Here is a 24,494-nt window from a genome sequence, read left to right on the forward strand (position 1 = left end):
CAAGCCTTCTGATTGGCCAAGGAGCTCGCGGCTGGGGGGCAAACATTTGTGAATGGCTTCAAAGTGACTGGGATGATTTATAATGGTTTGTCAGCACCATAGCAGATGTTTTTTGCTTGATGTGACATTTTTTAGGGCTGGATTCTAACGGGAAACGATGTCGGTCGCTGAAGGTCCTCGCAGTCCTGACCAGCTGAATAAATTCGAGAAACTGACAGGCAGGCCACCGCACGGTGAGACGTTAGCAGGTCGGTCAACAACACTAGCAAAACATGCTAACGATGGGTTTTAACTTAGCGTTGTCCAGTTTTGCCAGTTGAATAAACACTGTGTGACCGAGATCGGTTGCTTCACATACGATGACACGTTTTAGATATCGAAAATGTAAAGCCCGTAAGGATAACATAGCTAAATGTAGCTAGCACCATCTCAGTAATTCTGAATGTTTTCTGCATATTTATCTTTTGGTGGTGAAGTGTCTCACCTTTTGTAAAAACCGTAACTGAATTTAGTATATGGCCTGACACGTAATCAGTCATTTCTAGGGTTTGCTGACTTACAAAAAATGTAAGGCTAAGAGTCAGGGCTCTAAATTGAATCATTTTCATTCAGTTTAGGCGAATCAAATTAACGTATTGATAGCCACATTATAGAGAACACAGTACTCAATAGACAGACGTAAGTAGATGACCCATCATGTGTGGAAAACGACAAGAAGTATTGCCTCTTCTTTGATATATAACATTTTCCACTCATCTGTTAGTATTAGATTTTAATCTTGTGTACAGTTCATTGTCTGTTTTCGGTTTTGTGCGTCACAGAGTCTTACAATTGGCTAAGGCAGTCACACCTGAGACCCAGCAATGTATAGTACACAGTTCAACTCAGGTTCCTCAAACTGTTATTGACATACAGCTTCAGAAATATTCAGTGACCTAGAGAGATCACAGACGACTCCACACAATATTTGTTAAGCTTATACATGATACTGCCAAGCGGTTGCCATACTAGCTACTGTCACTGATACTTTTGTATTGTTGCCTTTCACTTAACTTTCTGAAAAGTGTGCTGTTATGCCACCATTTCTGCATCCCTTCGTGTTGTGTCTGTACGCCACCCTTAATTGCTTTCCCAGTCCATTACAAATCCTGATTATTAGAAGTGCATTGTTTGGCTGAAACATCAGTTCTATTCTTAGTACATTAAACAGAGGTGCATTATTAGATTTGGCTTAATGTGCTCTGTATTCTGTCATCATTTGTGTAGAATCCTGCTAAACCCCCAGCCTAAGCATCTGAGTATGTCAGATGTGATGTTTTAGTTTTTTCTATTTACATAGCTTTCCGTATAAGGTAAAACTCTTAGCCTGATATGCTGTGAATGTCTCGAGTCTGCATTTTAACTACAGCACTGTAAGATATGAAAAAATTCCTTTCTCTGGTTGCTTTAATGCTGGAGAGCCATTTAATATCGACCACACCACATAGGCTTTACATACAGTGTATGAAGTGAACACACCTGTAGCTTAGTATTGTTGAGGGATTTTGCAGCTTGTTGTCTCTAAGCAGATGTATTACGTTGAGGTTCCACTCGGTGTGAATACAATGTACAAAGAAATGCTATTGTAGAGAAAAAAAGCTGTTGTAAGAATAGTAATAATTAAGCTCCTGATTCCATAACTGTCAAAGCTGTTCACTCATCCTGTTCTAGCTATATGTTTGACCACTTTCTTTTATTTTAATTAGATTCAGACATAAGGTGTTTGCACTATCCCCTCCCTGGGAGGATATCCTGGGGCTTTCTTCTTTGAGTCTATGTATTCATATTTTATGTCGCCAGTAGTTTTCCTCTCCCTGTGATTTCAAGGTCATGCAGGGAAACTTGAAATACAGAATTGCTCAATGTTGTAATTGTGACCGTGAAAATATCCCCCACTTCTCCCGCAGGCACGTCAAAGAGTCCTTGAGTCAGCAAGGACGTGAACACTAAGTTTTTCTCAATGATCAGGCCAATGCTAATTACCATTTTTTTTCAGATCCACTTTTTTAGTAAATGTAACCAGAAATATTTATTTTACGTCAACTGATTGTATGTTGACATTTGACTTAATTGTATGCGGTATCTTTTAGCATATTTTTGTCATCCTGTGGCGTCTCTGATCTTTGTTAGAATGCTCCTCCTCTTCTTATGCTGTGAAAGTTTGCTCCTTCTTCTCCAGGTAATCGTACTCCCCCCGCCCGCAGCGGGCATCGCTGTGTTGCTGACAACACTAACCTCTATGTGTTCGGAGGGTACAACCCTGACTATGATGAATCAGGAGGCTCAGAGAATGAAGACTATCCACTGTTCAGGGAACTCTGGAGGTACCATTTTGCTACAGGCTGCTGGCAGCAGATTCGAACAGAGGGCTATATGCCCACAGAGCTGGCATCTATGTCAGGTGAAATACTGAATATCTAATACTCATTAGTATTTCATTGTTTTATTGTAAAATGTGCTTGAAAATTGAACTTGGTTTTGTTGTTTCTCTGCAGCTGTTTTGCATGGCAACAACCTCCTGGTGTTTGGCGGCACCGGGATCCCCTTTGGTGAAAATAATGGAAATGATGTGCATGTTTGTAACGTGAAGTACAAGCGTTGGTCACTGCTCAACTGTAGGGGGAAGAAGCCTAACAGAATCTATGGACAGGTAACTTCATAAGTCACCATGTCGATTGCTTTGTGGGCCAAATTGACTTTTTGGATTGAAATATTGTCGGAACCTGCTAAATTTTAAACCTGTTGTGTGGAACTTTAGTCTCCCCTCTCTGGCAGCGAGAATAATTACACAAACACAGTCAAGCTGTTTCTTAGACTCTCATTTCATATTTCTCCTCCTTCAGGCAATGGTTATCATAAATGGCTTCCTGTACGTGTTTGGAGGGACAACGGGTTACATCTACAGCACAGACCTGCACAGGCTGGACCTGACTACCAGGGAGTGGATCCACCTCAAGCCCAATAACCCTCCTGATGACCTGCCTGAGGAACGGTACGCCTTTATGACACCTGAATGTGCTAGAAGCCAGGGGTGTTTTCACTGTAGTAAAACTCCTTGGCTGCGTGTATTACAGGTACAGGCATGAAATAGCACATGATGGACAGAGGATCTACATTCTAGGAGGAGGAACTTCCTGGACGTCTTACCCTCTGGACAAGGTACCACACCACACATGGTACTCTCACCAAAACTGTTTGTCTGCCAGAATTTCAAATTCAAAATGTTTCAAGCATGAATCTCTGAAAAACCGGCAGTTTCATTTTTATGACAGCTAAAGCAATATATGATGCATGTATATGGCATTTTCCTTCCTAGCCCACCTGTATGTGTACTGAAGATGATGAAAGAACCAAACCACTCTATTTTATCTGGATTTCCTTATTACAGTTCATGTTACCGTTTTGTTTTGTACACAAGCCAAACCGATCTTAATCACTGCACTGAACACCCCCTTAAACCTGCAGTGACTGTTGTCTCTCTTAACAGGTACATGCTTACAATTTGGAGACCAATTCCTGGGAGGAGATCACAACCAAACCTCATGACAAAATAGGTCTGTACTTTGCATTTCATTTTTAACTAAGCCCGTTTTCTTCTCATTCACACCTTTCTAAAATATCTCTGCTGTTGACAGGATACCCTGCTCCTAGGAGGTGCCATAGCTGTGTACAAATACGAAATGGTGAGGAAATGTTTTAGTTTTTTTTCAGTAATGCTGTGCATCCAGTGTCACCCAACTAAAAGTCATATGTTTATTATTCTGCTGTGAGGATAAACGGGTGTTCCTGACATTTGAGATCACATTCTTATATGTTAAACCTTTGTACTGGGTTGAAAGTAACTCCCTGTCAGCTAACATGCGTACAACTACACAAACAATGTCTGACTCCTCCTTTTTCCTTCTTGTAGATGTATTTATCTGTGGAGGCTACAACGGGGAATTGATATTAGCTGATCTGTGGAAGATCAACCTGCAGACATTTCAGTGGAGTAAACTACCAGCACTGATGCCTGAGCCGGCCTACTTTCACTGTGCTGCTGTCACCCCAGTTAGTACAACACAACCCTGTGTGGTCACCCTGCATGTATATATTTAATTAATGATCTGTAGGTTGGAGATTGGAGTTGGGGTTGACCACAAGCCTGCTTAATATTTGTATTGATCTTTCCTTTACTGTCTCCCCAGGCTGGCTGCATGTACATCCATGGTGGCGTGGTGAACATCCATGAGAACAAGAGAACTGGCTCTTTGTTTAAGATCTGGCTGGCTGTGCCCAGCCTGTTGGAGCTATGCTGGGAGAAGCTCCTCCAGGCGTTTCCCCACCTGACTTCACTCCCCACCATGCAGCTTCTCAACCTAGGCCTCACACAGGAACTCATTGAGCGCTTGAAATAAACCGCACAGTGGTAGTCGGACACTGAGTGGATGTGATAGAGTGGGCTGGGCTGGGAGGAGATGACAGAGCACAGAATTTAATTCACAGCAAAATTCTCGGGAAAACGTCCTCCCCGTCCCCCACCGAACGTAGCCCCGCCTTAAAACCAAAAACAATGGGATGCCTTTTTGTTTTCCATTTGTTCAAATTTTTCTTCAGTTTCAGTGATGATAGGAAAAATAAATGTGGAATGTTTTATGGATTTTACCCCTCCCCCCTGCCACAACCTCTAACATGATGCCTTTTTGCCAAGCTACAAATTCTCGCTTCTTATTCTTCAAAATGCATCAGCCGGAAATACTTTATTTTGCGATGTCATGTTTTTTCATGACTATCCTCTCCCATTTTTTTTAAATCAGCCTTTTCTAGTATTTTAAGAATTCTGTGCAAAGGAAGAATGCATGTATATTTATTTGAAGGACAAAATCAATTTTTTCTGGGTGTATTCTCAGCACCTGATATTGCTGTTTGCACACTTTGTCTTGCAGAGAGTTACTTGTTTTAATAGATCCTATAAACAAAATCATAATTTCAGTCTAAAAACTGACAGTGGTTTTCACATGCCTGTGTTCTTGCACATTTTAGCCAATTTAATTCAAATCTCATATATAATTTCCATTACTGCTGGCATGCTGTAGCGTTTTAGATTTTTTAAATGTTTTTGCAGCCTTCCAGGCATATGGTGTGAAAATCAACTTACACAGTCAATCACATTGACTTTCATGTTTATTGTTAAAATTATTCTTGCATAATTTGATCATGAATGGAAAGCAGCTTCTGCCTGGAAGAACGGAAAGCACTTTTAAAAAACTAAGCTATAGTATGCTCTTATAATGGTCATGGGTAATATATGTTATTTGTGGTAAATTAGCCAAAACACGCAGAAACACTGTATGCTTTTTGTTAGTGCGTGAAGAAAGGGCTCAGTGTCCGAGCCCTTGTATTTCCTGTACTTTCTGTTATCCATTATGTTACAGCCTAGTGTGGAGAACTCAAATCTGCAAAAGAAAAAAAAAAACAGTCAAAGGAAGGTTGGTATCTTCAAAATCATTTAATTCCCATCCCGCTTGCAGATCTCATTTGTAAACCAAACCATGCAACACATCACTGTGAATTTGGTGCTCTTTAAAATTAATTTAAAATGTTTTTATTTAAATAAAGACTTAATTCTGGCAGACTTCTTACTCCCTCTCTGTTGATGACTCCGTGTTGTACACAGGGAGTCACTTTAGTAGCAGGCTTACACAAACACTTGTTTATACTGCAGTGCCTTTTTCAAACCTTTAATTAAAGGTTGGAATCTCACAAAAACAGGCAGTATAAGATCTTTGGATGTTCAAAACAAAGGGTTCATGTTTCAAATTGTGTTTTCAAGGTGGAGAATATTTCACCCATTTTTCAACAAGACATTTCTTACAATCAGTCAATGTCTTAGTGGCAAAAGTAGAAATTTTGTATTGTCTTTCAAGGATGCTGAAGCTTTATATTCTTTTCCCGTTAAAGGCCAAACAGAGGGAACTTCAGGACAGGGTGCAGCCTGTTGAGCATTTTGGGTTATTGTCCTAAAAGCACGTATTCACAGTGTCAAGTCGGTGTGTTCAGTACCGATCCTGTATTCAGTCAATGAATTTACTCAATGCCAAATGATGTTGCTTGAACAAAGTGTGAGTATAATGAGGGATCTCCCTGCACTTCTTGCCCCTTACTCTCAGTTATGCATAACAAAATACTTTGTGCATGGTGTCATTACCTACTTTTTATATTAACATCACTAAACCTTTACTTTACTTTCTGGCATAGTTTCAACAGTGACCACAAAAATGTTGTACAGTAAGGCTCGTGTGAATGTTGTATTGGAGTACTGTCAATAAAGGTGTTCTGTAAATAGTAAATAGTTCTGTTTCTCCCATTTGCTTTGACTAATAACCAGCATGATACATAACAGAAATAAAACCAAAATTGTTTTTCTATTTTAAATCATTTTTGCATGAATGGCTGTCACTGCTTCGATGCAGAGAATGCACAGGATAACATGCATGCCATTTGTCCTGTTAGTTGAGTATATTACATGAGTCAAAATGTCAATAATGAACTTGTGTTTAGAACCATGTGATTCTAAATGGACAGGGACCTACTGAAGCACTGGTTGAAAAGGTTTTAGAAATTGTTGCATTTATTATGTTCAATATAAACCACATATCATAATCATTCAGAAACAAAAATACATTCACATTAAATTCAGGAGCAATTTCTGATAGCCAGAAGTGAGAAAGTGCCATATTGGAAAAAGCAGACAGACTTACATCTCCGCTGTGACATTTCAGAATGCAACCCAGCTCTTTTTCTACATTTTGTGCCACTGAACATACACCACCTGAAAATGAGGGATTAGTGTATTCCAATAGTGGCATAAACTTTTGGAGCCTTAGGAATTTTCTTGAAAAGCAGATCAACACGATTGTGGAGAAGGAGCAAAAAAGTAAAGGGCCAACAGAATGAGGTAGACCACTACAAGAGCAGTGCCTGCAGACAAAACAGAGATGATTAAAATCTGCATGTTAATTACAGCTTTTGCTGTTTTGAATTGTCCTTGTTTGATGTGAGGAAATCTCTGCATCCTGACTTACCCTGAAAGTAATCACATTTCCCATCCATGAAGATGTAGTTGACCAGAATGACACTGAAGATGCTGGCCCAGAGATGAATGTCACTGAACACAAGTAGAAATCCAACGTCCTGGAAAAAAAAAGGTTTTCATGAATAAATAAATTCATGAATAAAACTAATGTATTTTGTAAACAAATGTATATATATTCCAAAAACTGGGCACTTACATAGAAAGCATTGAAGAGTATGAGCAGAGGAATCTGTATCATGCAGACCTGCACAGCAATGCAACTGCCCACTTCAAGGCTGCAGACAAAAAAATACAACATAAAATGACTCAACCTGACTTATGTATCAACTTATGGAATAAAACAGTGTATGAAGTCTAATGCTGAAAATCTTCACATGATGGGTTTATAAATTTACAAAATTACTACTTCTAACTCTCACATTTTATATGTGCATTAGATATTATGTTTGCTTGCCAGATCTACTATTCTTCAAAAATGAAGTATGGGCATATCAAGTGAAAAAAAAAAAATCAGGTAATGATATACCATGACAACACTGTGTACTTGTACCTCAGGCTGATATTGTTCTGCAGTGCAAACTGGATCCCATTGACAATCTCAGGAAGCTCTGGCACCATGGCCAACACTGTGACACTGATGAAGTACTGCATCAATTACAAAGAAAGACAATGAGGTGGGTATTATGTATGAAGGCATTTTTCATGCCTCTTTATAAATAAAGCATTTTGAATACCTGGGAGATGGAGGAATGGGTTAGCAAGGGCTCGATGTTGTCGGTGCTGAGGTCAGCGCAGCAGGCCATCAGCACTGTGGCAACAATCAGCACTGCAAGAGCCCTCCAGCGGGACCAGTGGACCACATGATGACCTGCTGGTGACAAAAACACTAAGTTTACAAAACCTTTAATGTTCATGACTCACCTCACTTCAGAGAAGCTTTTCTCCACCTTCACATGCACCTGAACTTTCTCCCATGATTCTTCACCCTCACATGCTTGAGAGTTTTGGCATGCACAGGCACAACTTTACCTCGCTGTGAGGAAAATGCTCTTCTTACATGCACAAATAGGTTAGTATAGTAGGCAAACAGCAGTCAGTGCATCATAACTTCATGTCTTTACACCCATGCATACAACACACACACACCTGTTGCAACCACCTGGCTTGTGGCAACAATGCTGGCATTAATACACGAGTTGGCTTCAAGGAGGTGGCCAGTGGGGACCTCACCAGTGGGGTGGGAGGTGCTGGTGCCCACGTGTGCATACTGACCGTGTGCATGGCCTGCATGGCCTGCATGGCCATCGCTGACATGGATATCATAGATGTGGGAGTGAGTCTTCAGTGTAAAGATGAGGCCGATCAGGTATGCAGAAGGCAGCAGCACAGAAACTGTGTACACCAGGGGTCTTGAAAACGTTTTTTTAAATTCAGTAAATAGTTAAAACACTATTGAGTCAATTACTTTGACAAACTGGGGCAAAATAAATGAACCTGTGTGTAACACCGGGACTTACTCAATTTGTGAGAGAATCAAATGCGGATCACTTTGACTCTGTTAAAGACAAAACATGAAGGTGAAATAAACATATATATAAATATACAAAAGCCACAGACACCCATAAAGATTCACTCCTCATGTGTCTGGAATACAAACATCCAGGAAATGGAATGACATGAATCACACTACCGGTTCCCCTGTCATTTGTGAGTGCAGATACAAAAGGCAAAACTGAAAGTGCTCTCAAGTCATACTGTACGAAGGCTAAGTGAAGTAGCCCACCATGTCGTAGTGACAGTCCTTGCAAATGAAGGGTACGCTGACATTGCCTGGAACATTGGTGCAGCTTTCACACACCAGATCACCGAAGGTCTTTGAGAAGAGTGTGGGAGCAAACACACCTGGGGATGATATTACAGCATGTGGAGCAACAAGTTAAAGAGTTCATTTTGGAATATGTTATCAAAGGGCATATCGTTTAACTGAAATGACTGGCTATTGGTTGTTTTCCTCTGCCACAGTGACATTTTACCACCAAAGTCCAGTTCAACATTTGGGCCAAATTTGAAGAAATTCCCTAAAGGTTTTTCTGAGATATCACATTTACAAGAATGAACGAAAAGCAACTAAATGTCTCCAGCCACGGCTGTTGCAGAGGTATATCAATGAGTTACAAGTGCAGCCGCCATACGGTACATACCTCCTATGGATATGAAGAGCAAAGCCGAGCTCACTCCAGCCGACCGGCTGTTAAATCGCTGCTCCCTGTGTTTAATGCCCCCAATGATCATACAGATACCCTGTGAGTAAACAGGCAGGCAGCAATAGATCAGGGCATGCAGGCTTCATCATAGTGCTGTATGTTAACTAACATGTTAACTAACATGGACACACGCTCATTGATCCTTCCTCTGGCACTCACAGGTATGAACAGTATGCACCCAAGCAAGGTCCCAGTGAGCGCTGCTTTGACAATCTCTTCGTAACACTTGGTGGCCGCACGGTGTCCCCGCAGCAGTGCTGTGATGTAGAACGTCATCTCCGTGATGGAGCCAAACGTGGCATTCACCACCGCCCCCACTGCAAAATTGCTCTGTGCAGAAATGCTGTGGGAATACGCATGGTTACCAGTAACACAACCTTTCAATATGCTGCACAGATGAATTCATGAAGAATTAGCAGGAAATGACTGCACCCACAGTCTGGCCAAGGGCAAAAATGTAAAGAAAAAAGCATTACCTGGCTATACCCATGCCAATATAATAGGACAGAGGAATGATGGAAGTGATGGCTGTGGCAAACTTGGTCTCTGCACTGATGTAATTGTGTTCATGGTCAGTATAGCCAATAACCAGAGTGATTAACACCAAGGGAAGCAGGTCTGCACGGAACGCAGACTTAAGGAAAACAAATGGATGGACTGTGGATAGACCAGTACTGACCATACATATCTGCAGTACACAGTGGCACCTTGTTAAAATGGCACCCTTACTTTCATCAGGATAAATTAGACAACCTGCTTAAGGATACTGAGAGCGAAAATGTTGATTCCTTGGATAGTGTACTTGTAGTAGTGCACATTGAAAGCGTGATAACAGCATAAGATGACTTTGCTCTCGCACCCATGTGTCTGCAAGAAAGAACAAGTTTCACTTTACACAAATCAAAAGAAAAAAACCAAAAACATTTCACTCACTGTAGTCCTATCGTTTAGTTGTGCTAAGATTTCCAGATATTTGCCTTTTTGATATTAACCGCCTCACAAATTTCTCCTAGAAATTTGATTTGAAAAATATCATCAGTAACGCATCTTTCCATGAACAGTATCTTGGTTACATTGGATAATCCGCCACCATCAATATCAACGTACAAAATCCCAATGGAAACTGTCCAGTGTTAGGAGGCCGCACATGTTTCAAAAACAAAACTATGTACAGTACATGTTACACACCATTTGCAGTTAAGCGAGAACTGAGTTCTTGATTTGGTTGAACTGACCCTTTAAGGAAAAAAGTCATAGAAGACACTAAAAGACCTGCCATTTACACACTGCAACAGCTAGTGCCATCATACACACCAACATAGACTGTAAAAAGTCTGTCTAACAGAAAAAAAAAAAAGAAAGGAAAATGTCACACACACACATTCCTCGCCTTGACATCTTTCTTATGACCACTGACATTTCACAACATGACCGTGCACCTTTTCCAGTGTGTGAATCTGAATGCGCTCTGGTGCCATGAGGAGGATGGTGGTCAGTGTGCGAGCATTCATCTTGGCTATAGGTATAGTGAAGACCAGCAGCCAGGAGAGCACACAGGCCAGGCAGTGGACTACAGCCAGGACAGGGTAACCCAGCATCAACCAAACATAAGTACTGACGCGACACTGCAGAGGAGGGCAAAGAACACACAAAAATCATTATTTACATTCATCAAAATATTACACAACATTTATTTCACCAAGTGATAACATCATTCTTGACTTTTTTTACCCAGTGAGTTGAGGATTTTCTAGCTGGTGGTTCTGGGACAGGAATCTCAACAGGGACTGGGGAAGACATCAGAAGGGGTGCGGAGTCCTTGTCCCTGATAAGGTCCTTACCATCTTCACTGTCCTTCTCTTCAGGAATGACCTCGCACTTTGGAGGCCCTGCAAAGGATTGCTTACCCACATCACTGGCCTAATAAAAAAAATGCAGAGATAACAACAGGATAAGGTGAATAATTGTGTTTTGGTACCATCTACAGAACATACTGCAGTTAGGTTTCACAAATCACGTAAATAATGGAATTGCAAGACACAAAACATGAATTGAGAAGTAAGGATACTACATATCATTACCTTTTCCACAGACTTCCCAAATGGCCAAATAAAGAACAATGCCATCTTTGAACAAAGTTTGCCTAAAAAAAAAATTTAAATAAATAAGTAAGTAAAAACATAAAAAAAACAAAATGGTCTCTTGTTTACATTTCGCACTGCTTTCAGTGATGCAGCCGTTTCATAAGATACGTACCATAAGGAGCGCCAAAGATTGTGAGAAACATTACAGGACAAATGAGGAAGTAGAATAAAGATATCCACCATCCAAATAAAAACACATAAACTATGTTCCCAAAGGTGACCACTGGGCCTGAAAGAGAGGAGAAATTATAAATACAGGTTACTGATTTCCAACAACATCCGGTCTGAGTACGTCAAAAGGGATTAGAGCACAAAGAGGGAAAAAAAGGACCTTCTCTTGGCTTAACAACGGTAAGATCAGAGTGGAGCTCTTTGATGATGTCTGATCGGTCCTCAATGGGCCTCTCTGTTACATTGCCCTTCCACTTCCTGAAGCCAAACTGGGGGAAAAAAAAAGAAAAGTGTAATTTGGGGGTTAAAAGAGGTCACACAAACATACTTTCAGGAATAATTTATGCCAGCTTGAACCAACAAGCTTGCTAGTGTGAAAACAAATCTTTCAGATTTAGTTTATCTCCTCAATTTCCCCTCCAATGCCTCGGTGTCCCCAGAGGGTCACTGCCCCACATTTTGAGAAACGAAAAAAGCAAAGCAAGAAACGAGAAAAGCAGTAACACAACCTGCTCACTTCTGCCCGAAAGGTCTTTTTAAAAAGGTGTCATGGCCCACCTTGTAGTTGTTGGCCTCCCTGTGTGCCTCCACCTCATTGTCAGCTCTGATTGTGGTCTTCGTGGTGCCTTCATGCCATCCCTCTTCTCCATACCGTGATGGAGTAAAGCGACCACCTCGCATTGGAGTGGACCGGGCTAAGGTGCTGTGTCCTCCTGCGTACACAGCTGTGACAAATCAATCCCAACATTCGCCACATAAGAAAATATCTGTGATGGGAGGGCTAAACGTGGAAAATCAGCAGTAATCCCAGCTTCTTAAAGAAACTTAACTACTGTGACTGTGCTTGTTTTAACCACTTTTGTGGTGTAAACTAAAGTCCCACTCACCTCTGGGGACAGTGAGGAAGCATTTCGGCGTGTAGTGGCAGAAGTGGTGGGCAGAAGCGTCTGGGGAAGGCGTCTCCGCTACGCCCAGCTCTGGATGCTGGGGGCCAACACAGAGCCAGTCAGTTTGAGACTGTCTCTGCGGGATCCGGTGATGCTGTTCGGGATCTACATAGCTCTCTGAATAAGAAAATATCAAGGAGATCAGATTTCAAACAGGCACTTTACATTTTGCAGTACTTTGACACGATTTGCCAGTTCAACATTGACACAAATGCAGGAGATGATGAGGTGTCTCATAGGTTTAGAGGTGTCCAGACATGTGTCTGACATCCAAGGACAAAGTCCCTCAAGCCATGTGTGACTAACCAAAACCTCCTGAGAGTCACGCAGAACGTCCCCTCTCTTTGCACGGTACCAAGTGCCAAGACTCATTGCATTATCAATGCATTGCAGCACAGATAAGAAAACTCAGCGGTGGTGGTCACACTGTATGCTTATAATGTTCACGGGAATCTGAATCTGTGCTCCATTTGTGCCCGTGTTTGATAAAAGATGTGAAGCAGAAGGTTTATTAGATAGATTTTGGTAAGCCAAGTTGTGGGGAGGTGAGTGTTTGCTCCTAATGAGACAAACCACCAAACTAACACAAGGTGAGCAAGATGGATTAAACTACATAATGACTGCAAAGCTGTGCAAGATGATCGCCATTTAAGTAGTGCAAAAAAAACCCCGACGCAACAAATCTCACTTCTACCTGCCCGCACATTAAAGGTACACCAAATGTGACCACGGTGTTCAGAGGTTTAAAATGACTTCCAAACAGCACAAACTCCGAATAAAGCGGACAGGCAGTCGAACAGGAATAACAAAGTTTGGCTGAGATTGGAGGAATGATTGGTAGCACAGGTGAACTTGATGGCACAAAGTAGCCTAAGACACGCAAAGAAAAGAACGCAGTTTCTGAAAGCGTTTCTAAATCACTTGCAAACGAGCAAACGTTGAATGGAGGTCATGACAGTGCTAACATAGCAGTTTGGTCTCACCTGAGGAATCAACGGCGGATCTACTCCGCAGGTTCTCCGCATTACCTGGTATCAATGAGGACTTTTTGTGCGACATTTTCTTAGTTAATTCCCCCAAATGTGGCTCGTGGTTCATCAGCGCGTCGAGGGTTCACCTCCTCTTTCCCGTCTTAAGTCTGCTTTACTGTCGCTGTTTGTTCATCTCTGATTTCATACAGATACTAGGGGGTGGGGAGTGGGGCGGTGGAGGTGGGGGCGGTGGAGCAGAGAACACTGGAGTGACTGACTGAACCCTTCAACCTTTTGGCGAAGGGACTTCTGGTCTCCTAATTGAGGTGTCGATTCAAATCTCACTTCTGTCAGATTTCATCCCTGTAGCTTGATGACCTATTGTGGCCTACAACGTCGTTACCTGTGAGCTTATGATAAGCGTTTGAGGAGAGCTGAGCCCCAAATCCACCTTCTTCATTACACCAAAAAAAATCGATTTCTATGAGCATTACTACATTCGTAAATATAATGGGTTGAGCATCTATGTATCGCCCGGCTAGCTCAGTCGGTAGAGCATGAGACTCTTAATCTCAGGGTCGTGGGTTCGAGCCCCACGTTGGGCGTCGCAAGTTTTGGGTCCTTCAAACAGACTGTGAACGCTTTAAATCACTTTCAGTTGAGCTAGCAGGAGATGATCTTATCAATATCTCCTTAAGTCTTAAAGCAATAAGAACACACAGATTTGACTCCCTCTTCTGCTAAGAAACCTTGATTCTTCAAGGCTTCAAATGTAACTTCTAAATGAGAGCTTACCATCAAATTTAAATCCTGCAGCTTGATGACTTATTGTCACTTATTATAATCTTTTTTTATAAGGTTTTCTACATTTGAGCAAAATGAATGTTAAAGTTGTTGGCTGTATGAATTAATTACAACCAAAACTAGATCCATTTAACTTAACGCACCGCCCGGCTAGCTCAGTCGGTAGAGCATGAGACTCTTAATCTCAGGGTCGTGGGTTCGAGCCCCACGTTGGGCGTAAGACTTTTATTAGTTAAGTAAAATTATATAATTATTAACCATATAATGTAGTATTAGTATTTACTTATTCATCATTTGAACATGAAACCAGGGATAAGTTTTCAATGAGAATCTAAATCTATAAAGGAAAAATCAAAAAGCTTGTAATATGATGTGTAAAATCTTAGTAGTAACTAGCAAATAAAGCTGTCAAATCAATGTAGAAAGCACATTTATCTCTGAAATAAAGTGAAATTAAATTATAAAGTAGCATTGAAGAGAAATACTGAGGTACCTCAAAAGTCAGCTTAAGTACACTACTAGAGTAAATGTACTTGGTTACTTCTCACCATCACGAGAGGCATAAATGCATGACAATATGGCCACACACACACACACACACACACACACAGAGAAGTGAACGGTTACTTTTATTTACATATAAAAACAAAGTACAGCTGCACAGTCCAAGTGACAGTAATCTTTTAAACACAGTTGGGAGACTAAACACAGAAAGCGACACAAGGCAGGCCTACATCTTCTAGACAGCTCACAAAAAACAGAATGGATTACTTTTTATGGCATACAAATAAAACATCATTTCCAAAGTAATCTTCATATAATTTGGGGGGTTTTGGGTGGATATCAGCTCTGCCTGCCAGACTCACTATGCTGTTAAACTCGTAGCAGCGTGGTAACTATTAATAGCATAAAACATTTGCTATCATACACATCTGACACACATAACCAGACAATTACATCGGACAAACTAATGTGCATTGGCTAAGAAGCGGTATATCATCACAGTCTACTTCAGCATCATTTATCCATACTGAGTGCATCGTGATAATGCTATATGTGGAATTTTGGTTACAGCAAAAGTACAGTGACAACTTCTTATAGCACAGTTGACTCTTCCCTTTTTATTTACCATATCAGCAGAGTAATCAAGTGATTTGATACATAAATCTTTACAAACAATACCCTTATGGAGAAATCTATGAACAACCTATATACAGTACACACATTTACAAAGAGAAAGACTGAAAAATAGATACATTTAGGAAAAAGACTCAGGGCAAAACGTGACTTCTGAATACATCATATGAAGGACTTTCAACTGGACTGAAAAGAGGAGGAAATGCATAAACAGCCCAGCTTAGACTGAATATGTACAACAGATAAAAAATTCATAAGTAGAAATACTGTTTTAAAAAAATAACACTTTTAAAAATAATTTTACAAGCAGAAAAGCTGAAATATACAAGGGGAACTCATTGAGACGAAAGATGGCCATTTCATTCATATCACTAAGATCAAGATAAACTCAAGATAAACAATAAGCTAACTGTTGGTTTATTGCACCATACAAATAGTTAGTATTTATTTTAGCTCAGTAACTTTATGTATACTAGCTGATGAAAGGGTAACCTCACAAACCCTGAAGATCTCATGTTTGCTGACCCCCAGGGCTTTAACGTTTCCACTTGCTGTAATGATGTACAGGTGACTGTTGGCTGTTCAACAGAGCACAACCAACTGCATAATGACCTGAACCCAGTCAGTGGAGATACAATCTGAAAAAATATCACTTTTCAGCCTGGTGTTAAGTTATTCTTAAACAAAATCATGTCACTACTACTTTGTAGATGACTAGAAATGAACAAAAGTAAGGCTAAGATAATAATTTGCATTCTTCTGTTTAAATCAGAAGTAAATTATCACAAAGTCAAAAGACTTAAAAACACCCGGTGCGTATAAAATGAACAAAGCACTTTTTCCCCCGCACTTCCTGTATCATAAATTCTCAAGAAAACCTCCAAAGTCATTCAGCAACAGCTTCTGTGATATTAGTGTTCATAGGGAAAGGAAGATAATGGTTATTCCCTCAAATTAACTGCACATAAACACAAGTAATTAATGGCTACATAGCAGTGGGAAGAGAGAAAAGAGGTCGGAAGAACATTTAAGTTTAACACAAAAGAAAATCTGGGTTAAACAACATTTGCAAGTAGCCCATAGTATTTTTTTTTTACCTGTGTTGTCTTCTGTATGATTCAGGTTTTACTGCACTGGGACGGTTCAGATAATGACGACACAAGTAGATAACAGAATAAAACTGATTAAAGTTTATCGACTGCCTGCATCAGGTCCACTGCACCAAATTAGCAATTAATCCCTGTAACTTTGACTTGCCCTGCCATGATAAGAGTTTAATGTTGTCACAAGCAGGGCTGAGCTGACAGTAGCTGAGAAATGCACAGGGGGTTCAGAATAAAGATTTAGTTTTCAAGCCATATAAAGTTTAGCTGCCTCATCTGTCTTGTCCTCACGGAGTTGCCTTTGAAATTTTACTGGACACAATTTAAGTAGAAAAAATATCTTTTTCATTAACTTATTCACAACATATTTTTTCACTTTATCCCTTTGCTTTTTCTAAAAAACAAACAAACAAACCAAAAAAAGCACACACACACGAAATCGACACAAAAAGAAAATAAAAGACTGACCAGCATTAGTTTCATCTTGATCTCTGGGCACTGGGAATTAGGTGCACTTTAGTAAGAATTTTGAAAGTATCCAGCACTTTTTGTAGCTTACTGTCTGTGTACCACAAAGCAACATATTGGAGATATGCTCTTAGAAGTCAGAGTCAGCATCCATGAGCTCTGCCTCCATTAAATTGGTTCTGGAGTGCACAGGTCCGTAGGCGGCCCTTCGGACTGCTGGTACCCGGGCCACGTGGGCTAACCTCTCCGACATCCCCCCTGTCAGATCCATCTCTCCGGGGTGGCGGGAACACCCACTGGGCTGCCAGGTGGAAGCTGAGGGGAGGCAGCGTGGGCCCAGACCCAGATCTTCTGGGAGGTCGTTGAGGGTAAGAGGGTCAGAGACCAGGCTGCGGCCATAGCTGTTCCAACCGCTCTGGTATTGTGGGTAAGGAAACCTTTCCCTACAGGACAGGGGGTGGGATGGTTGGATATCTGGACATGACCCCGGCAGGACTTCCTCCTCTAACTTCTGCTGTTGCCTCTGTTGTTCGCGCAGATTAGCGACCAGACTGGGATGACAAGGCAGTTTGGGCAGGCGAGGCACTGAGCTGCGACCAAACTCACGCTGACGATGATCCTGGTGGTCCACCGCCTCCTCCACAGGACGCACTTCCTTCTTCCTCTTCTTCTTCTTCTTTTTCCTCTTTATCATCTCTGGTGAAATCTCAGCCTCCACCATCCACAGCCTGTTCCTCTCCTCTGGAGGTGGCACTGCAGGAAAAAAAAAACAAGGAAATGGAAGTGCTGTACACATGTATTGCAGCAGGCAGTAATGTCAGAGTCATGGTGTCCAGCTCTCACCTGGTGTACCAGTAGGAGTAACAGAGATGTCCTGAGGCAGGATGGCACCTCGCCTGGCCACCATCTTAGTCACATGCTGCGCCCAAGCTGATGAAACGTCGTTGGACGGCTCATTTAGGTCAAAATTAATTCCAGCTACAAATAAGAAAAGACAAACCACAAACTCAATTCAAGTTCAGCTAAGGACAGCTTTAAATCCAACATACTCTTAATGGCTCCCCCGCGGTGCCTCTGTAGCTCTGAACCGTTCCAAGCTAAACAAGCACGACGGCCCCAGAAGCTTCACAGCCTGCACGAGCGGAGGCAGTTCTTAGCTACAGACATAACAGTTGTCCTCGACAGTGTAGCCTCTACGCCACAAAAAAGCAAATAGAATTTTTTTTTCAGGCCAGTTTTGAATGAAAAATAACACAGTGGTTCACAAAAGGAGTACAGTAGTACATCAGCACACATGGCGCCAATTTTGACATTAGATTACTGAACACAACAAAGCTTACAGAGCTGGTTCGCCCAGATTACAAAAAAATATTTTATAATTTCAGGTTCTATCCATGCAGACGGTTTTGGTTTTTAGGCGCTCAAGTTTTGAAATATCCACCAATCACTCATACCACTCCAGTACAATGGACATGAAGTTTGTGAAATTTGTAGAAAATAAATTAAAAACCTGAACCACAATGAATCTTTCCAGAAACAATGTGCTGATTTAAAGTGCTTTGTACCAAATAAACAGTACTGATTAGGAAACTGAAAAATATCTGCATGGCTGATACCTCTAGCGATGAGTGACAAAGTGTAGCTGTGTATTTTAGGTGAAGCGACTCTATGCTATGGCATCCAATGTACCACCTGCAGACATTAACCGTCCTAAAATGAGGACGCTCTCCACTGTGAATACGGTAATTGCAGTTTCATTTATTTACCACAAGGTGGAAGTAGTGGACAATTTAGCAAATTTTCATGCAAACCTTTCTGTTCTTTGTTACATACTGAGGTCTAATTTATCTTTAACTGTCATTTTTCCCAGGCTTCCCATTCCTCTGAAATACTCACCCACTGGTCCGTCATGGGACACGGTGTGCATGCTGAATGACATTTCCTTTTCTGGGTCCTTGTGCAGCTCCTTCCTCATCGCAAACGCCTTGGCAATCATCTTGCTCTTCTTGATCCTCTTGGGCTCATTGTCACTCCGGCCAATAATCCTGCAGAGAAACACAAAGCAGGTTAAGAAAGGAGACCACGAGAGGCAAAGAAAACCAGATCGTAACAAAGACACATGGGGAACTGAAGACCACATGTTCAACACCCTAATCAGCCATGCGATGCTGATTTCTGTTCATCATTTTACATGATGGATGGATTTAAAATTGGAAATGACAGTCTTAAGCCTAAACTGAAAACAAGAAATCCAAGAATTACTGGAAACAAATTCCTGTGAGTTAAATCCAACTCACAGTGAGCCCTTGTGAGCACTGTTACAAAACCAGGGATTAACACTACAAACCTACACGCACGTACTGGAGGCACGCGGGAAGAATTTGACCAAATTTATGCCTGCATACTTTTACATGATCAGGCTGAAAGGTCGCAATTTTTTTAAAAGATGCTTGCCACGGAAAATCCTAAAAGCTTAAGACTTTCCCACGCTGCTGTCATAGCTTTAAAACCATATGTGGACGTGGAACAAGCAGTTAGAAAAAACTGATATTTCTGAGACTGCAAGGGTGGGCAAATAAAATGTTTTAATTTCACATTCCGCAACATTCACTTGATGTTTGCTTACTTGCACCACGTCCGTTTCCAGATGAGGATGGTGGCCTTGGTCCAGACCCAGGTGCTCATCGCGATCCCCGTCCCAAACATGGAGAACAGGTTGATTTTCTCCACCATCAGGCTGGGACGGTTCTTAATGGTGCATTCTGGGATTGGCTTGTTGGTCTGAGAGGCGATCGTCACGTTGGCTTCACACCTGTTGAAAACACAAAGAGCTGACCAGTCTGCATCTCCAATGTGCCACATGTGCCTCCCACACACACCAGAGGTGACTGAGGTACGTTCAAATGCTTGACAGGGTAAATAAGAAAGTCTTTTACATATCAAAGAAGAAGAAAGGGTGGTTTACATTTTTGAGGCTAAATTAACTGCAATCCAGCCAGTGTCAACGGCTATGAGCTGAGCAGTCGACCAGCTTGGAGTCTCAGCAGCATCGGTTTGTGGATTTCTATGTGGAGCGTTTAGCTATGAAGTAGTTCTGATGCAGGCAGGTGTAAACCTTTGCTACTGTACTCAACAGCTAAATAAAAATTTCCCAAATTTCTGTCACCTAAAGAGGAAAGACTCACAGCACATATTCTCTGAAGCTCCTCTCCCATTCGGCCTGGTTGAAGAAGTCGTAGAAGTGACAGCCGAAAGTGATGAAAACAAAGCCAAAGGCGAGGAATCCAAATATACCTGATGAGAGGAAGCAGAATGACAAATCAAATGTGAGATACCAGACACTGTACTACCAAATAATTTACACGTTAAGCAAAGTGTACCTGAGACCACTGTGAGCAAATGTTTGATATTAAACAGGAGTACTGGATAAAATCACTGTAAAATTCTTCATTTTCTTGCTTATATTACTAATTTCAGTTAGTTAATTGTAGTTAGTTAGTTAGTTAAGAATGATGATCCATCAAATGCCTTCACATTCTGTGTTCAGTGTGCCCAATTACGTGCTGCCACAACTTCAAACATGCAATTTCTTCACTTTAACTTGACCCAGGCCTCAAGTCTGATCCCATCCAGGGATATTTTTTTACCCTCATACTGTTTTCCGCTCATCTGTGTGCTGTGAAATGCTGTGAAATGTCAACGAAAGACGAGAGAACATACCAAGTCTCAGCATCGTCTCGTTGATTTTGCTGGCCGCTTTCTCGCTCAGGAGTCCTGGATGGTTACTCTTTATGGAAAACAAAGTCATGACACCTAAAGAAGAGAAACGTACTCAGCATCAGTCGCCTGAAAGGTTCAGATAGAAAACACACGACTGCTTTTCCATGGATGCTCGTGGAGCTTTTTTTTTTTTGCATTTTGTTCTTGCTATAAACCTGTCACTTTTGTTCAAATCACTCACCCCGAATGAGGAAGTAGCCACCAACAACAAGCACCACTCCAATGGGAGCCAGCACAAACCCAGCACGGTATCTGTAGTTTTTGTAGCCCACAAAACAGATCCCACTCACCGAGTCTCCATCCACCTGAGAAGGACCACACAAAAGAGCCACGACGAGTGAGGAAAGTGCAATCAAACACACATTACTCTCACTGGAAAACATTTTTCAATCTCAAACGGTCAGATTTTACCTCTGCGATAGCCAGGATGGCCACAGTGAGGATGAAGGGGATGGACCAGGTGACCATGTGAAAGTAGGAGGTCCTGCCAGACAGCGGCTGGTGGGTGGTGCCCAGGGCTTTGAAGGAGGTGTGCCAGGCATAAGTCAGCATGACGAACCAAATCACACCCGACATCAGGGAGTAGTACACGATGATGAAGATGGTGACACATGACAGCGTCTCTGAAGACCTGTAGAGAAAAAGCACAACATTGATGCGAGTTGTTTCATTATGTTTCACAATGCAAAATATAATGCGATGTGAGCTCACGACTGATCGCTTAAAGGCGTTCACTTACGAGGGCTCCCCGAGTCTCATGGTGTTGTCGCTCTTGCACACAATCTCGTTGCGAGCTCCATCCAGGAACTGGGCAAGCCAGCCGATACTGCCCACGAAGAAACAGGCGTTGATGTAGAAGAGAATGACGGCCGGGTAGCGGTTGGAGTTCTTCCAATCGGCAAGAAATGTGGCCTGAAATGGGGGGCAATTTTAGAAATCATATGAGGGTTGAAAAGAGAAACATCTATGGAATACAAAAGCTTCTCTCAACACACACAAAGTCAAGTCTCTTGACACTCAGACTGAAACGACTCCTTGCCAAAAGGACACCACACAGAATTATGGGCACTGTGGTTATGTCTCACCAGGGTGAAGAAGGTGCAGAGGAGGGTGATGGTGCCGAAGTAAGCGATGTAAGCGTGCATGTCGTTGTGCTCATCCTCGGTGAACAGAGGGTTGTCACACTGGATGCCGCAGCCCTCCACGTCCTTGTACCAACTCGACTGAATGTCTGTCTTCACCAGGGGAGCTTCACATTGGCCGGATGTGTTGAACTTCAGCTTCTGCACCTCATTCTGCACACGGGGGACACAAGGGGCAAAGGTGAGCTTCTATTTCAACTTTACGGTAAAATCTCAGTTTGTGTACAGTAAAGGCAACCTTTGGGAAATCATCCATTTCTAGCAAAGCAAGCAGCAACACTGCAGGTCTACAGATGACCCTGACCTCTGACCTGCAGTGAAAAGGGACTTTCCCTCTGGGGATCAATTGAGCATCACACAACATCACATTAAAAAGAGACTCACCGAACAGCCCACGGGGAATTGGTCACATTTGAGGAAGTTTGGCCAGCCCCTCTCCTGGTCCACGATGCTGCACGGCCGACGTGTCGCCAAACACAGGCTCTGGCTGGGCAGCTCAACTCGACCGTTCTCACATTTGGGCATGTAGACGGCACAGAGCAATGGCTGGATGACTGACCAACAGCGAGGAGCGTTCCGCAAACCTAAAGCAGAAAAACAGTCTAACAACATCCTGAAGCAAAGTAAGGCATGAGAGGTGAAGAGTAAGACATGGACTACATTTATCAGACTGACTGCAGACTAACTGATGACTAAAATACTTTACGGCTGCTGTCCTGTTCTGAATGAAAACTGACCTAAAAACGCGTGTGTAGAGTGTAGTAGTGATAAAGTGTGTTCCCAGAGCAAAAACCTTTCATTTAAGCTGCAGCATGAGCAGAAATTAATTCCCCATCTGCTGCAGGTTACACAGAAGCCACAACAAACCAAACAATACAAATGAGGTTCCCCCACACCTGTAAGGCGCTGATCTGGGTCAGGCAGCTCATTAGTGGGTGCTTATGAAGGTGAAAGTCCTCTTACAAAAGTTTCTGACCCTGTTGTTTGCTGGCTCACACCTATGAGTGATCCCCTTTGTTAACTTTAATGGCTTTTAACCCTTCATTTCCTGTGGAGGCCCTCTTCATAAGAGCATCTGAGAGCTCTCATCACAGCCCACTGTCACACCAATTAAGCACTATTATCACACGGACAAAATGTTGAATATTTCCGAGAAAAAACACACATATTTACATGCTGTTATTATATAATTGATACAAATGAGCTAATTCCACATTACACACATATTAACAGAACTTTATTTTTGGCATATGATCCTCTATGCCAGCTGGGATTTATTATATCTCTGGCATTAGAACCGTTTTCTCAGGACTCACTGTGGCTCTGCAGCCTCTGAGATGAGATGGATCATATTTTAGTCTTTACTTGGACCCATCAAAACTCACCGGACCACATGGTCAACTTCTCAAAAGCCTCTTCTTGGGTGTTCGAGTCCTCCGCCAGGATCAGAGAAGTGTGTGTGTACGGTAAAGGCGACCCCAGACATGTGTTGTATTTGAGTGCCTCGCAGGTTGTGGTTTTCTTGCAGTTATCCTCAAACATCGTCCCGTTAGGAGACAACACAGCCCCGCAGCCCGAAAGCCAAGCAGCCCAGACGCAAAGCATCCCGTAAAATCCAACAATGGGACTCCGAGCCTGGGAAGACATCTTGGGAGAGAAGCGATTCAACTGTGCAAAACTGAGATTACTTTTCAATTCTGGTGTTTCACTTATCCTGTTCCCCAAGAAACCCAAAGATGAAGTTTTCTTCGTTCGAATAAGTTTCCAAACGCGGCATGGTGAGAAAAATCTGCGGGGCCCTTCACAGTTTTCTCGCAGTCCTCCCAAACTTTGTTATTCTGCGCTTTTCGTCCGATCCTTGCTGGATCCTCCGGGATTCCTTCATTATCCAAATTGCGGTAGCTCGAAAAAACTGCCCTCAGGCCCGCAGAAAACGCATCACCAACATTAAACAACATAAAGTATTCACTTGAAGCGCTTAAGCTGATTATGAAAAAGACATCAGACCGAGAAAGTTGTAGACTCGCCCTCCCCCCACTTCCAAAAAACTTGCCATGAAAAAAAAAAAGTCTGGATCTCTGTAATAGGATCTCTAGTTCGGATGCACCACCCACTTTTCCACCCCTCCTCCCCCACCCCCCTTTTTAATGCTGGTAGAAAAATAAGATGATCAGTTATCCCATATCTCTGCAAGTGTCCCAGGAAGTGATTTTTCTCCCGGTGAAGAGTCTGACGAAAGTTTTATGAGGCCGTGTTGTGTTCCTGAGTCTCAGCTCAGAGTCTGCTTGGGTTTTTTTTCCTTCTCTCTCTCTCTCTGGTATGCACATGGTGGGGGTGAGCCAGGACGACAAAACCTCCCATCCCATCCCATCCCCCCCTCTGCAAGTGGAAGAATGTGCCTTATGCCAGGCCTTCTCAAAGTTTCTCATCTCAAGGACCCCCAAAGCAA

The 24,494-nt window shown here is 42.1% G+C and overlaps 3 protein-coding genes and 2 non-coding genes across 12 annotated transcripts; 3 read left to right on the forward strand and 2 right to left on the reverse strand.

Annotated features, from left to right (window-relative positions):
- Window positions 1-20: 20 nt before the first annotated feature.
- klhdc10 (kelch domain containing 10) lies at window positions 21-5,653 on the forward strand. 2 transcript variants are annotated; one of them, XM_046378975.1, is made up of 9 exons: window positions 21-248; window positions 2,219-2,440; window positions 2,535-2,689; window positions 2,883-3,031; window positions 3,114-3,198; window positions 3,527-3,593; window positions 3,675-3,722; window positions 3,950-4,089; window positions 4,227-5,653. In XM_046378975.1, exons 1-9 carry the CDS (start codon window positions 158-160, stop codon window positions 4,434-4,436), a joined length of 1,167 nt encoding a protein of 388 aa, XP_046234931.1. In that variant the 5' UTR covers window positions 21-157; the 3' UTR covers window positions 4,437-5,653. The 2 variants fall into 2 exon arrangements, with proteins under 2 accessions (XP_046234931.1, XP_046234932.1); XM_046378976.1 differs by having other exon boundaries at window positions 21-233.
- A 974-nt stretch (window positions 5,654-6,627) lies between these two features.
- Window positions 6,628-13,995, reverse strand: cax1 (cation/H+ exchanger protein 1). 7 transcript variants are annotated; one of them, XM_046378966.1, is made up of 20 exons: window positions 13,669-13,995; window positions 12,581-12,757; window positions 12,252-12,418; window positions 11,854-11,962; window positions 11,635-11,751; window positions 11,460-11,521; window positions 11,110-11,298; window positions 10,818-11,003; window positions 10,146-10,245; window positions 9,855-9,996; window positions 9,538-9,721; window positions 9,316-9,415; window positions 8,898-9,016; window positions 8,632-8,669; window positions 8,261-8,523; window positions 7,849-7,985; window positions 7,665-7,759; window positions 7,311-7,389; window positions 7,104-7,212; window positions 6,628-6,999 (listed from the first exon to the last, which is right to left on the reverse strand). In XM_046378966.1, exons 1-20 carry the CDS (start codon window positions 13,736-13,738, stop codon window positions 6,926-6,928), a joined length of 2,517 nt encoding a protein of 838 aa, XP_046234922.1. In that variant the 5' UTR covers window positions 13,739-13,995; the 3' UTR covers window positions 6,628-6,925. The 7 variants fall into 7 exon arrangements, with proteins under 7 accessions (XP_046234922.1, XP_046234919.1, XP_046234920.1 ...); XM_046378963.1 differs by having other exon boundaries at window positions 13,624-13,987; XM_046378964.1 differs by having other exon boundaries at window positions 7,849-7,982; window positions 13,624-13,986.
- A 148-nt stretch (window positions 13,996-14,143) lies between these two features.
- On the forward strand, window positions 14,144-14,216 carry trnak-cuu. The gene has a single exon. It is a non-coding gene; the product is annotated as a tRNA-Lys (tRNA).
- Window positions 14,217-14,559: 343 nt separating this feature from the next.
- Window positions 14,560-14,632, forward strand: trnak-cuu. Its single transcript has one exon. It is a non-coding gene; the product is annotated as a tRNA-Lys (tRNA).
- Window positions 14,633-15,025: 393 nt separating this feature from the next.
- On the reverse strand, window positions 15,026-24,108 carry smo (smoothened, frizzled class receptor). Its single transcript, XM_046379357.1, has 12 exons — window positions 23,431-24,108; window positions 22,430-22,629; window positions 21,989-22,198; window positions 21,643-21,815; window positions 21,315-21,534; window positions 21,085-21,208; window positions 20,844-20,936; window positions 20,309-20,417; window positions 19,750-19,935; window positions 19,020-19,168; window positions 17,967-18,101; window positions 15,026-17,876 (listed from the first exon to the last, which is right to left on the reverse strand). Exons 1-12 carry the CDS (start codon window positions 23,690-23,692, stop codon window positions 17,254-17,256), a joined length of 2,484 nt encoding a protein of 827 aa, XP_046235313.1. The 5' UTR covers window positions 23,693-24,108; the 3' UTR covers window positions 15,026-17,253.
- Window positions 24,109-24,494: the final 386 nt, after the last annotated feature.

The sequence above is a fragment of the Scatophagus argus genome, chromosome 22, assembly GCF_020382885.2.
Source record: "Scatophagus argus isolate fScaArg1 chromosome 22, fScaArg1.pri, whole genome shotgun sequence".
Classification (NCBI taxonomy): domain Eukaryota; kingdom Metazoa; phylum Chordata; class Actinopteri; family Scatophagidae; genus Scatophagus; species Scatophagus argus.